The sequence below is a fragment of the Labrus mixtus genome, chromosome 18 (assembly GCF_963584025.1).
Source record: "Labrus mixtus chromosome 18, fLabMix1.1, whole genome shotgun sequence".
In the NCBI taxonomy this organism is placed as follows: domain Eukaryota; kingdom Metazoa; phylum Chordata; class Actinopteri; order Labriformes; family Labridae; genus Labrus; species Labrus mixtus.
Window position 1 is genome coordinate 22,271,233 of NC_083629.1, and position 13,027 is coordinate 22,284,259.

The window sequence follows — 13,027 nt, forward strand, 5'->3', positions numbered from 1 at the left end:
GAAAATGGTGCTTTGTAGAGCCGGGGTTATAAAACAGATGTGTCAATAAAACCAGGCGTGCCGCCTTTAAATGTTACAATTTACATCCAGCCGCTTGTAAAATTACATATCAAGTGGATACCAGATTTTATATGATACAATTTAAATATTGGGTTCTTCACTTCATCACGTATCACAACACTGAGTACAGATCCTGCTCATCTTTCTTTACATTTAAACGTTTTACTCGACGGGGCGTTTACAGTGCAGTAATTGCACGGGGCCTCTGACAGGTTCTGTCCAAACAAAGTGGCACACATCATTAAGTTTTCACTTGGCACCGAGATGATGAGGGTTATCTCAGATTCATGTAATGAGCTAAGACGAACTTTGTAAGTGTATGTGAGGGTTTGTACATGCTCGAGCGTGTTCGCTCCCATCTTAACTACTTCTGGATCTAATTCCAAAGAAAGAAGCCGAGCAGAGTGTCTTCATCTTGTTCTGTGATAATGAACACACTCCATGGGAAATAAGAGACGCAGACAGGAATTAAAATACGAGTGGAGTAGCCGTGAAAAAAAAAGAGAAAAGAAAAGAGGAAAGAAAAACGTTTGGCCCTGCAGCAAACTAGAGCTTCTTAGATTATGACTCAGCTGAAAAATCTGTGTACATCTCTGTGTGTGAAGCCTGTTTCTGTTAGTGTGTGTGGTGGACTTTGTGTGCATGAGTGTGTGTGTGTGTGTACGGAAGGTGATTCCCATGAAATACCCTTCTTCTCACTTATGTAAATGTGTTGCAATATGGCACCACTGTCTGGCAAGTCAGAGCAACAGGGACGTTTAAACAAAAAAGAAAAAGGGAAGACATTCACAATAAAAGACGCGACTCCAAAAAAGGTGTAATTCAAGTGAGAAAAAGAAACGCACATTAAAATGTATAAATAAATAGAAAAAAAACAGTCACGGCTGAAGCCCATGGGCAAAACATGCACAGATGCTTGAAATATCACAATTTTCCAAACTGTCATTTTGTCCTCACAGTAACTTCAAAGTGCATCACTAAATCTGATCTGACACACATTGCAATCCCTCGGGGATGAGTGTAAGTTGCTGTAGCATTGAAAGCTTCGATTTTCATTGTTTAATCATCTGCTCTGGCTGGCTGGTGTGATGCTTCTATAGTCATATGTAGGCAGCTGAAATATGCTATGAGTCAGATTTGTAGGCTTAAAAGACGTACTATTACAAGGCTGACCTGAGAGCAGTGCAGTACAGGGGGAACTGAACATAGTGGGACTTGAATCAAATATGTAGGTTTTTATTAAATGTCGGGATGTGCAACCTAAACAAACACAATTTGAAGGTAAATACCACAAAAAGTTCTTCTAACTGCAGATATATAAACACCCAACATACGCCTTTTATGTCTCCAAACTCAGCTCTGCTGCTCCAGAAATAGAGGCTGCCACTGGCATCATCTGCCTTCTTCACTACTGCCCCCTGTACTTTCCACCGCACAGCGTTTTGCAAACAGCCCTATCAGATGTCAGAATGCACCCACGAGGCATCAGCCAGAGTGTGTGTGTGTGTGTGTGTGTGTGTGTGTGTGTGCCTCGTGTTGCTGCAGGGCCTGCTGGGATGTTTACGTGTGACAGCGGACCCTGCTTGTCCCTTATTTTCTGAGCAATGTCTAAAGACGGAGGATAACATCTTGGAGGATGGAGAGAGAGAAAAACGGCTCTAAATGTTATTTTGTCTTTATTTCCGGATGTTGAATCTAATATAATGAGTTACATCGTCATCAAGGGATCAAAGTCGGTAAACACACTGGGCTCATTGCCGCGCTGATGAGCTTACCTTCTTCTTGTCTCTCATGGAGCTTTTGCCTCGCACCATGATTTTGCATCCCGTCTCTGCTTCCAACTGTTTGGCTGTGAGTCCCCGAGGGCCAAGGATTCTCCCCACAAAGTTATACTGCAGAAAGAGAGAGAGAGAGACATAAATCAGTTAATCTACGGGTGAGCAGACATTCAAATCTCCCTCATAATACAGTGTCAGTAAATAGAATCAGAACACCATGGTGGATGCAGGTTGAAGAGGCTTAAGCCTACTCTGTCGTTCCCACTAGATGTCAAAATAGTCCCAAATAGAAAATAAAAATTAACTACAGGGAATTAGACGAGGTGTAAATGGTGGGGAGCAAACAAAGAGGAATATTGAGGGAGAAGATGTTGGAGGGGGAGGTGAGTTGAGACGTGAGGTGAGTGCACTTGACACAGTTTTCTTATCAAGGCCCCCCTTTTTTTTCCCCACTGGTGTGTGTGGCTTTGGAGCTTTGTAGCAAAAGGAAACGTATTTAGCGACGTAATCCTCTCCACTTGAAACTGGCTTCCAACGGGATAAAGGGAAAATGTGTTGAAATAATCCAACACAATTTTCTGCCAAAATAAAAACAGAAGGGAAGGAGGAGAGAAAAGGGGAGGGCGGGTGGGGGCAAAGTGATGCATAAAGAGGTAAACAAACCATCCGTGTTTAGACTGTGCACACAGCGGCTGGTGGAGGAGAGCATGATGGGTAAAAAGATCTCTGACACTATTAAAACGGATTTCTTTTTTTTTTTTTTTACTCAAGCTAAATTTTTCACACCTGAAATGTTGAAATGCTCGCTGACACAGGGGAGAGCTTTTCCTTGATGATGAGAAAAAGCACAACTGTTCGTCTCTTTAACTGCTACAACGAGCTGTGACACGGCCGCATTAAAATCTTAAAACGCAGTCACATCTGCTTACGCACTCCGCCGCACCCGTTCCTCAGCGAAATCCAAAAAGGCCATCACAGAAAGTCACATTTAATCACTCGGGCATTGCAAATATAACGTGATGTTGGTGTTGTTCCCCCTAAACTACAGGAACAAACACAAGAGAACAGACTAAACCTGAAGGCTGTTTTCTTTTTTATTTTGTCCCCGTCGCTGGGCTCGCCTGCAACTGTAGCCCTGTCTGTCTGTGTGGCAGGAGGGACGCACCCCGAGATGCTGAAGTCCCTGCAGACGATCGTAGCATGCAGCGACGCGGGCTTTATGCTTGTGTAGCTCTGTCACAAGGCAACTGTCGGTTTGGTTAAGTCGAATCAAGGAAACTGGCGCAGGGGCTATTTGTGATAGTGTGCGCGCCTGCTGAGGGGATGCAGAGGCACCTGTCGTCCGAGGTCAGCCACCAACCATGCATGGTCGCCTGCCACACACACACACACACACACACACACACACACACACACACACACACACACACACACACACACACACACACACACACACACACACACACACACACACACACACACACACACACACACACACACACACACACACACACACACACACACACACACACACACACACACACACACACACACACACACACACACACACACACACACACACACACACACACACACACACACACACACACACACACACACACACACACACACACACACACACACACACACACACACACACACACACACACCCTCAAGGAGCACGGGAGAGAGCTGTCCGTCTGCATCACAGCACCCACTGCAGACAAGGGTGAACCCCAAGCTCTGGGCGTCACAGATATAAACAGACCTCTGGCCTGTTGACCAGAAACTTCAGTGTCCTGCAATGTCCCGGGTGCTGCTTCAAAGCTAACCCTGCTAGCAACTGAATATTTTGGAAAAAAAAAAAATGCTAAGCAGACGCTTTGCTCTCAATAAAAAAAGTCAACCTACAAAGTTTGAAAAGTTCTCCCCTGCCAGTTTCCCACAGTGCAACTTCTTCTTTCATCAGACCGATTTGTCCTAACTCCATGAAAATATCTCACACACACACACACAGAGTAAGCTTAATGTGGTGATACCAGAGAAGAAGGAAACGTGGATTTATTCTTATTATTCCAAACTAAATGTGGTTAAAAGGAGCAGATTATCCACTCTACTGTAAATCATTTTAGCCCCGCCCTCATCCGAGAGTCCAAAGTGTTACGAGAAAATGTGGATGATGATGACTTGACTTGACAGTAACCGGGGCTTGATTGAGGACAGCTGAGAGAAATAAAGAGAGAGAAGGTCAGAGAAGATGTCAGAGGGGGGGGGAAAGTCACAAATGACTCGTCTTTCAAGGAGGAAGAGAGCAAGAGGGGCCGACGCTGCCAACACATTCCTTCCACACTATTTCCACACTGAAGTCCATGTGATAGGGCACTCGGGGATAAAGGGGTTAGGGCACGCCAATGCATGCTTAGAGGCTCAGGTTCAATGCCTTCTTCCCGATTTGGAGAGAGGGCTTCTGGGTAAAAGGCTCGTCAGATGTCATACTGGAGTCAGATGAGTTTTTATGGTGACAGACAAACTCACAGCAAGTGGTTTTGGGGGGGGGGGGGGGAGGGCGCGCGGCACAGAGCAGGCGTCGTGACTGGCCGAGCGATTACCACAAGTTCCACTCACGCACGCACACACCTATCTCACGAGGAAAATTGAAACCAAAAGACACATCAAAAGGCTATGTTTTCTGATGAAGCGTCTCACCACAGTCTGGCAAAAAGACAAGAAATAAATCCACACACTTCAAAGTGTAACCCTACTGTAAATAAAAAGCCATGCCAAAATCAGTTCAGTGATTGCATAAAGCTCAAAGTATAAAGCATAAAGCGTAGCGGGGGGACGGCGGCTCGCAGATTCCCCGCTCTCGTGGATGGGGTTTGACATTCTTCTCGTGGATGTGCGATATGTTACGTTAGCGAAAGGCGACCTCCATTTTAAGCCACTGGAATGTGGAGACAATGGAGAGCCAGAGCGGGGTGAGTTATCAGAAGGGTGCAGGGGGCCGTTTGAGCCTGCCAGGAACTCCACTCAGCACAGCCAGAGGAGTAGGATGGATACAGTGCCCTCTCTGCCAAATACACCATTCACTCTTCACCTCCTCTTAGGAAACTATCTCGCCTCCTCCGCACCTACTAACAAAAAAAAATAAAAAGATAGTTTCATCTTCTATTTTCTGTTCCTGCTGCTAAAATCGACTTTTCAGAAGTCAAGTCTGGGAAATGCCGCCACTTTCCACATGGACGTCCTCAGCTCTGCACACTCTAGAGGCCCTTGTGTTGCTGTTACTAGTGGCGGGGATTATTTTTAACAGTGACGAGACTAAATTAACACTGTAACAGGAAGTACAAAATGTGTGTCAGATAAATGGTCATGATTACAGTCAAAACTAAGATTCCCCCACTGCTCCGTTATTCTGCAGGGGAGAAAACAACAAGTCTTTTGAGCATGTTGAGGGTTAAACAATTGTAAATAAAAAAAGCATGAATTTCCTCCAGCATTCTTCTGTGTCCAGTTACTTCACCCTTATTTCCTCTGCTCATTTCCATCAGTGCACGATTACAGATTCAGGACTTCGGGTGGACTAACTCTCTTCCTCACTACTCTGTTTTTTTGTTTTTTTTTGCCTCATTTTATCTCTGTTCTGCCAAGTTTTTCAAACAAACACAGAAAGCACATACAGTAAACACAAACACAGCTCATGTGCAAACAGAAGGACGGACGGACACAAACACACAAACACACACACCCCTTCAGGACAAGGGCTTACACTGACATTAAAGGGGCCTTTGTTTAGCCCCAGTTATCGCTACTCCACAGGCGGGTTATGTTGTGAGCATATCTACGTCTTTGCCAGTGTGTGTTTGTGTGGGACCAAAATGTATGGAGTGAACTCTTGTAGACACCCTCGGCACCCGGTGCTGCCTGTCACATGGGTTAGTGTGTGTGTGTGTGTGCATTTGGGGTTTTGTTTTTGTGGGGAACAACTGAGAAGCAAACAGCAGTTCCACCGACAACGTTCAGAGAGTCAGAACAATTGAGCCTTTGATGGCGTTTGTTTGTGGTGGTTGCAGAGACAGGAAATGAGATCATGCTGAGGGCTCTGGGTGTGCGTGCGCAGGGCTTATGGAAGAGCAGGGCCGGGGCCACGAGGAGAATACCAATGGCTTATTAGTCGGCCTCGGCTGGGGTTTATGGAAATGAACAGTTTGGTCGGTGCAAGGTGGGATCCGTGGTAGTACCAGGCATGGCCGTCTCTTGTGTTATCAATCCCTCCCCCGTGTTGTCATTCCTTACGCTCAGCTCCCTTCCTTAATGTTACAACACACTGAGAAACAGATCATTACAAACTGACTTTTCCTCATATCTAAGATTCCTCATTTCATTTGAAGTGTCGGCATTTGGAGGCTTCACTGAAGGGCACCGAGTTAAACACTGCGCTACGTTGCAGAAACTCTCTTCTTCTTCCACGTCTCTTCCTTTTCTGTATCCATTCATAGCGTCTAAACTACACAGGCTTCCGTTTCCTCTTTTGTCTCAGCACACAGGATCTTGCCTTTCCTCGTCTGCATATCTGTCATGGGTCTTTCACAGCAGAAATCGACGTTTCTCTACAGCTTCACTGGGCCTCCCTCGCCACCAGCTGGCCGCCTACCTTTCATCACTCATTCATCTTTCAGCTACAATGTTCCATCATTCAATTAATCCATCTTAACCGACCTTCACTTTGTGGCCTGATCCCCCACAACGCTCACACACATGTATGCACACAAGGCATCCGTAGCATTTCCGCAGCAGTAAACCGAGAAGTGGGGGGGAGAGAGGGGCAGTGGAGATGTGGAGGAGAGACAGCATGCCTGATCTACAGTAAAGGACAGAGGAGGTGAAGCTGCGGAGCGTCGAACGGGGTAATATTTAGAGTTAGATTCCTTACGGTGACATTTTCGCCTCAAAGCCCTGTAGACTTCAAAGCTCTCTATTCAGCACACCCAGCGTTTAACGCCTAATCCATGACTCCTTTGATAATTCTGTTTGGGTTTATTTCGGGGTGGCAGGCAGGAGTGGAAACGCGGCGGATGGAAGACGGAGGGATTGGGAGGCGTAAAGATTGATGTCGGCTGGAAGTTTGGAAGAGGTGAGTGAAGTACAACACAGAAGTTTTGGAACTTTTGGAAGCATGCAACAGAGACAGACAAATTAAGAGTTGAAAGATGCTGAAATAGATCCGGTCTATCACTTATATAAATCACAATAAGTCAGTATTAAACCGCCCTTTGACAGACCTGATAAGCTGTGGACTAATGCTAGCCATGCTCTGCCACCTTAACGAGCTTCTCCCTTCTCATTGGTCATGTCTGCTCCCATGTGTGGTCATCCTGTCTCCTTCATTTCTTTCATTCTGTTTTCTCCTCCCTCCCTGATAAAGTGTTATCTCTGCAGTCAAACATGCAGAAGAAGCACCAAACACCGTCCACTTATAGCAAACTAGCACAACGTCACAATCACACAAACAATGATTAGAGCAAATAAAAACACACATCCAAACGCTTACACTGTTGCCCTTCGTCATGTTAAACCGTCTACAACAAATAGAGTCCTCACTGTTTAAAATGATCATTGTAATTACCCTCCTCATCAAATAGCTAACTAGAAAACCATCCGTTCATCAAATTATCATCATCGCGCATGGCTGGATAGCTAGAGATATCAAAATCCTCCACTCTGCCACTCTATCAGCGAGGCGAGGCGAGGTGTGGGTCGGTACATTTCCAGGGCTGCTAATGACTTAAGGGGGTCAGAAGGATATCAGGAGCTGGCATGATAAGTGATGACACCCTCATGAGAACAAGCTTAATGACTTTCAGCGTGCAGGGAACTGGCCGGTTTGGTCCGGGCAGTTTTTACTGCAGTGAAACGGAGAGGCCTGGGACACTCGGTCTCTGAAACTCACCTTTTTTCTCTGTGCACTGCAGTGCAAGTGAAACAATCATTGAGGAATTAAGGTCATTTTTACACCCTCATCAAATGTAACAAACCACTCACTTTCATGAGTATTAGCCTTTTATTTCACTTCCTGATTTCACTAAACATGTCAAATATTATAAGGGTTTTGGTTCTTGGAAAAAGCAAGATAGATGCAGAGCAGGACTTTCCGGCACAACTTCACCTACTACCAGTGTGCATAAAGAGTGAAAGGCTAGAATTCAAATTAGACCAACGTGTGATCTTTATACTACAAGTGCTGCTGCTTTTAAAAGCACCATTAAAGGTTTAAACTTCATGTGTTCTAAGTTGATGAGGTACTTTTTTTCCCTCAAGCTTTATTACACCAATGAGCGACAACAACAAAAATGCAATCCCCAGTCAGCTACAACCGAAGCCAACAGAACCTGCATTGATCTTTTTCAAGCTGACGATTTACTAGCGCTGTGCAACTGGATTCATTAGCCTTCAGAACACGCAGTAATAACCAAAAAATGTAGATTTTGCAGAGGGATCACACATCTGCTCCTCAGAGGATTGATAGTTTGGAAACGACAGGTGGAGAGGAAGAGGGGGAAATTGCTGTTTGGGGTTTTAAAGGATTCTATCTGCAAAGAATCGTAAGTACCATGACATTCATGAAACACAAGATAAGCACATTATGCCATCAAACACACAGCACATCTGTACTGCACAGCTGTTTTCAAAGACCTATGTATATAACCAAATAACTGATTGTCCACTTCTTGAGAGAAGAGTCCAGACAGTCGTGTTGAGCATTTGCTCCGCAGCTAACTTCCAACAGAGCGTCCCATTTCGTAGAGTCAGCACAGCAAAGGTGGTGTCTGTGTTTGTTTTTTCACTCCTAAGCATTTCTTACTTGTGACCTGCCCACAAGCAAGCTAACAGTATGCAAACACAAATGCACTGGGATTTAAGTGGAGACAGAGGCACAGTTAAAAGACATGTCACACATCCTATCAGATGACTGAAGGTCAAACGGAAATGACATGCTGAGCTGTCAGTCAGCCGCCTATCAATGTGTGTGTGAGCGCGTGTGCTCGGGAGAGGAGCGCAGCCACAGATAGCGTTTAATTGAAGGTTGAAGTTATCAGATAGCCTGCGACTCAGCTGTCAGTCAAGATGCAGTCGCCACGGCGACGCTTCACAGCGCTCTGCACCACTGACGACATCGGGAAACGGCTGACTTTGAAGAACGGCGAGGGAGCGGTGTCCAGAGACACACGGGCAGACGGAGTGATAGAGACACAGGGCTAAGCACAAACACACACTTACAGACAGATGTGGGGCTCACAAAGGCCAGAGGAGGGACACACTTAGGGGAATTAGAGTGGAGGCATGCTGGCGAGGCAAGTTATTCTGGAAGAATTGACGTGCTGCACTGCATCCGGGCACCAGGACAATCTAATTATCTACCAGTTAAACGAAAGCAGGCGACACCTAGGTGGGACAGAAAAGCCCCACTGAGGGAGTCTGACCTCGCCTGTGGAAAGTGGGAGCCGGGAAGCAGGTAAGTAAATTTTAGGTGTTTCAAAATGACAACAAAAGTGTGAAAAAACAGAGGAGAAGGGGGGGGGGGGGGGGGGGCGCGAGTATGAACGATGATAAATCTTCCATGGCAGGTGAGATGATGCCAAGAACAAAATCACACAGACCGGGGCCATCAGTGCCTGCTTTCTTGGAAGAAACCAGAATTGCATCAGCATCACACAAACGCATACTCAAGTGCGCACACACACACTATGCTTTTTTATTTTATTTTATTGAGGGAATCTGGGAAATCAGACGGAAATATGAGAGGGGGGAAATATTCCCAAGTCTAATAAGCATCATTAAAGTTTCCTCTCCTTTTAGCAACAGGCAGATGGGAAAAGGAAATGGCATTTTTTTCTTCTCTTCCTTCATTTCTTTCCTCAGTTCCGTTTATAGCTGATCCTACATCACCCCCCTCCCCCCCTCTGCTAAATAACTATACTCTCTATCCTCCATGGAAGAAAACACTCAGGTATTTGAGCAGCATTGAGGTTAAATACACAGATCTCCTACGATCAGCAGCACCCGACTGTGCAAACAACCATGTTTTAATGTAAGCATTTTTTTTTCAAATTTGCTCATAAACACCGTCTCACACAGGTTTATTTTCTGAAAGCAGGAAAAGAAAAAAGAAAGTCTCCATCTCCAGTGCTGCTGCTGATTTCCCCTGGTTCCAGTCATCACATCTATATATAACATAGCTATCTGACATTTTCCTGTTTTTCTGCAGACCTAATGCCCCCACCTGGAGGAAAGGGGGGTGTGTATGTGTTCCAGAATTAAATGTCCAGTTGAAATATGTGTCGTTTGTGAATCACCATGAATGTGTGTTTGTCTTTTCTTTGCACATGCTTGCTTGCGTGCATGTTGAGTGTGTGTGTGTGTAAATTTGCGGCCACTAAGGTCATCAGCGAGTCATCTCGGCCACCAGGGGGAAGCCTAATTAATTTAGTGTCTTGGGCGGCGGCTCGTAAACACAGTGCTGAGTTACGGCTCGGCTGTGCGCGGAGCTGCATAGCACGCAGAGCGAAGGGAACACGAGGGTCATCTGAGGATGCCACACTTTATATAGTCTGTCTGTGTCCATGTGTGAGAGAGAGAGAGAGAGAGAGTCACTCCACTGGTGTCTTTACAGCCACCTTTTGCAGACACATTTTCACAGACCTCCCTCAATCTTCTATAAAACATATATGGACATGTCTACGGGAAGCACAAAACCCAACGACCTAAACACCCACACATGAGATTTGAGCAGCACAACGACAAGAGATCAACAACAGTTTAAGCCTTTAAAATCAATCAACCACACATAATACAGCATAACCAATCAACCAACCAGAGGGTTCCTTACAGAGAATATGTGAATGCATATTTTTGTTTTTGCCCAAAGAGCGTCACTACAGTAAGTTTGCACAGCTTCAAATTAACTTCTCTTCAAAATGTGATTGAAATCATGATTATGGAAATTAAAAGGGCTGCTAGATAAAGAAAAATAAGTCAAAGGGGTCAGAGGGGGACAGTTCAAGGATCTGAAGTCCTGCCCTTAAGATGAAAGGTCAAAAACTGTGTCATCGCTAGTTGATTCAGCTCGAGCTTACTGGCTGGGTTCGGCTGAAGCTAAGCTAATCCGAGCTAGTCCCTGGTGCCCCCTTATCAACTCTGTCAGGGTGAAAATGCAGTCCACGCCTGGCCGGGCCTTGCCCTGCTCTACAGTGTGCCTTATCCTTCGTCACCTCCCTCCATTCATTTCCTCTCTGCAAGCTGCTGGGATTACGAGGAGAATCGCTGCTCCTCCTCAAGACGTGACACAAGCATTCATGTGTGTGTCAAAGATTACCACGAGGACGGGGAGGTGACTGACCAACCGTGGTCAAAACCTTACACACACACTCATACACTTTTTTTTAAAAGGCTCTGCATACAATAGACACATGCACACGTGTAATTCTTTGTAAAACAGCTTTTACTGACTCATTATAGTGTTTCCCTCACAGACAAAAAGAAATGCAACGTGGGCAGGTTATATGGAGTAAAGCAGAGGGAGGATTAAGACGAATTAAAACAGCAAATCAAAAACCTACATGTAGAGTAATATATTCATCAGAACATTGATGATGCACAAAAACATCCCCCATAGTTATTTGTAGTTTTGTTAGGAACACTTGCTCATGTGTGTGTGGACTTTTCCAATGTAAGAAAAGCTTTCTGAACCAGCCTCTTATGAGTGGTAGGTACAAAAGATTTCCATCTCATTTGTCTGAATATTTATTCTTTTTTACTTTCATGACACTCCTCCTTCCCAATCCCCTCTTTCTCTCAGTACTAATCCACCACTGAGCTGGCCCATAAACACCCCAGCAGGCCATGTTTTCCTGAGACCAGGACTTATTTAGACTGCCACCTGATGCCTCTTTAACAGCAGTCCATTAACAACTTTGTTTACATGCTACAAGCCCGGTCACTATTGATTAAAAAGTATAGAAAAGCAAGGGGGGGATAAGAAAGACAAATAATATGAAGAGTTGTGTGAGTGTGTGTGACGCACTAAGAGGTCAGTATGAATGTACAACAGAAAGAAAAAGAGGGATACAGCATGCATGCTCTCAGAGCGGACAGATTGTTGATCTATCAGCAGCCGCCATTCCTGTGATGACACACCACAAAGACACATGGCCTCAGGCAAAAGACCGACTCTGTGCTTGTATGTGCTTGTGTGTGACTTCATTTTCATATGCATGTCAACACACAGGGATAGACAACAACATATTCTGACACACGATATGATGTGTGTTAAGCTTGGACAGTGTGAAATGAAGTAAGCAGCTACTCACGTCGGGGTACTCTTTGACAGGCACAAACAGTTTTTCCTGCAGGTGGACGATGGGTCCCATAGGCTCGGGCAGCTCCAGAGGGTGTCTTTCCACAAGGCCATTGACTGTGTCGCTGTACATGTCTTTACGCACTCTGTTGATCTCTGAAAAACACAAAACACACACTGTGGTGAGCAGCTGCCCGGCAACAAAATCAAATGTTTATTTTTTTAACATATATATATATATATATCAACGTCCAATTGATTTCCACTTCCAGGCAAAGGGTTAATGTAGCATATAAACTGTGGTAGTAAAAAAAAAATAAACATGGCAGAAGAAATGTGTCCATTGCCTTGAGTAAAAACTTGAACATTTGTTTGTCATTTATCGACAGTTTGTATTTGGACACAAAAACACAAACTGTCACAGCCTGCAAGTTTGACAATGTGCGACAGTTGAGCATGAGTGCTTCTTGTAGCTGCAGGAAATGTTTTTTTTTTTTTTTTCCAGAGCAAACTGCACAGACAGAAAGAGACGATGGGTAGTTTAAGATTTATTCTATATATGCTCCAGACACAAGTTAAGCGCTGCATTATTTAGGGGTTAAGCCCCCCTGTCTCTCTTTACCACTCCCCAGTGGCTGCTCTCTAATAGAGTAACCTGTGACAAGTGGGCAGCCGGGCAGGTGGGGAGAAGAGACTACATGCCTTCTGATCTGATCCTTCTGTCAGATAAAACTAATGGACCACCATCTCTCGCACGGACACACACACAGCTGACAGCGGCTTGAGCTCCAACCACCTTTTTAAACATACACACAACTCTACGTCAGGCACGTTG

The 13,027-nt window shown here is 45.0% G+C and overlaps 1 protein-coding gene across 7 annotated transcripts in view; it reads right to left on the bottom strand.

Annotated features, from left to right (window-relative positions):
* Window positions 1-13,027, bottom strand: part of qkia (QKI, KH domain containing, RNA binding a) — a 73,677-nt gene that overhangs the window by 35,289 nt on the left and 25,361 nt on the right. For all 7 annotated transcript variants that reach the window (XM_061063173.1, XM_061063175.1, XM_061063174.1 and 4 more), the window contains exons 2-3: window positions 12,206-12,348; window positions 1,836-1,952 (exon numbers count right to left, since the gene is read on the bottom strand). In XM_061063173.1, the coding sequence (XP_060919156.1) occupies window positions 1,836-1,952; window positions 12,206-12,348 (260 nt within the window). The remainder of the gene's footprint in view (window positions 1-1,835; window positions 1,953-12,205; window positions 12,349-13,027) is intronic.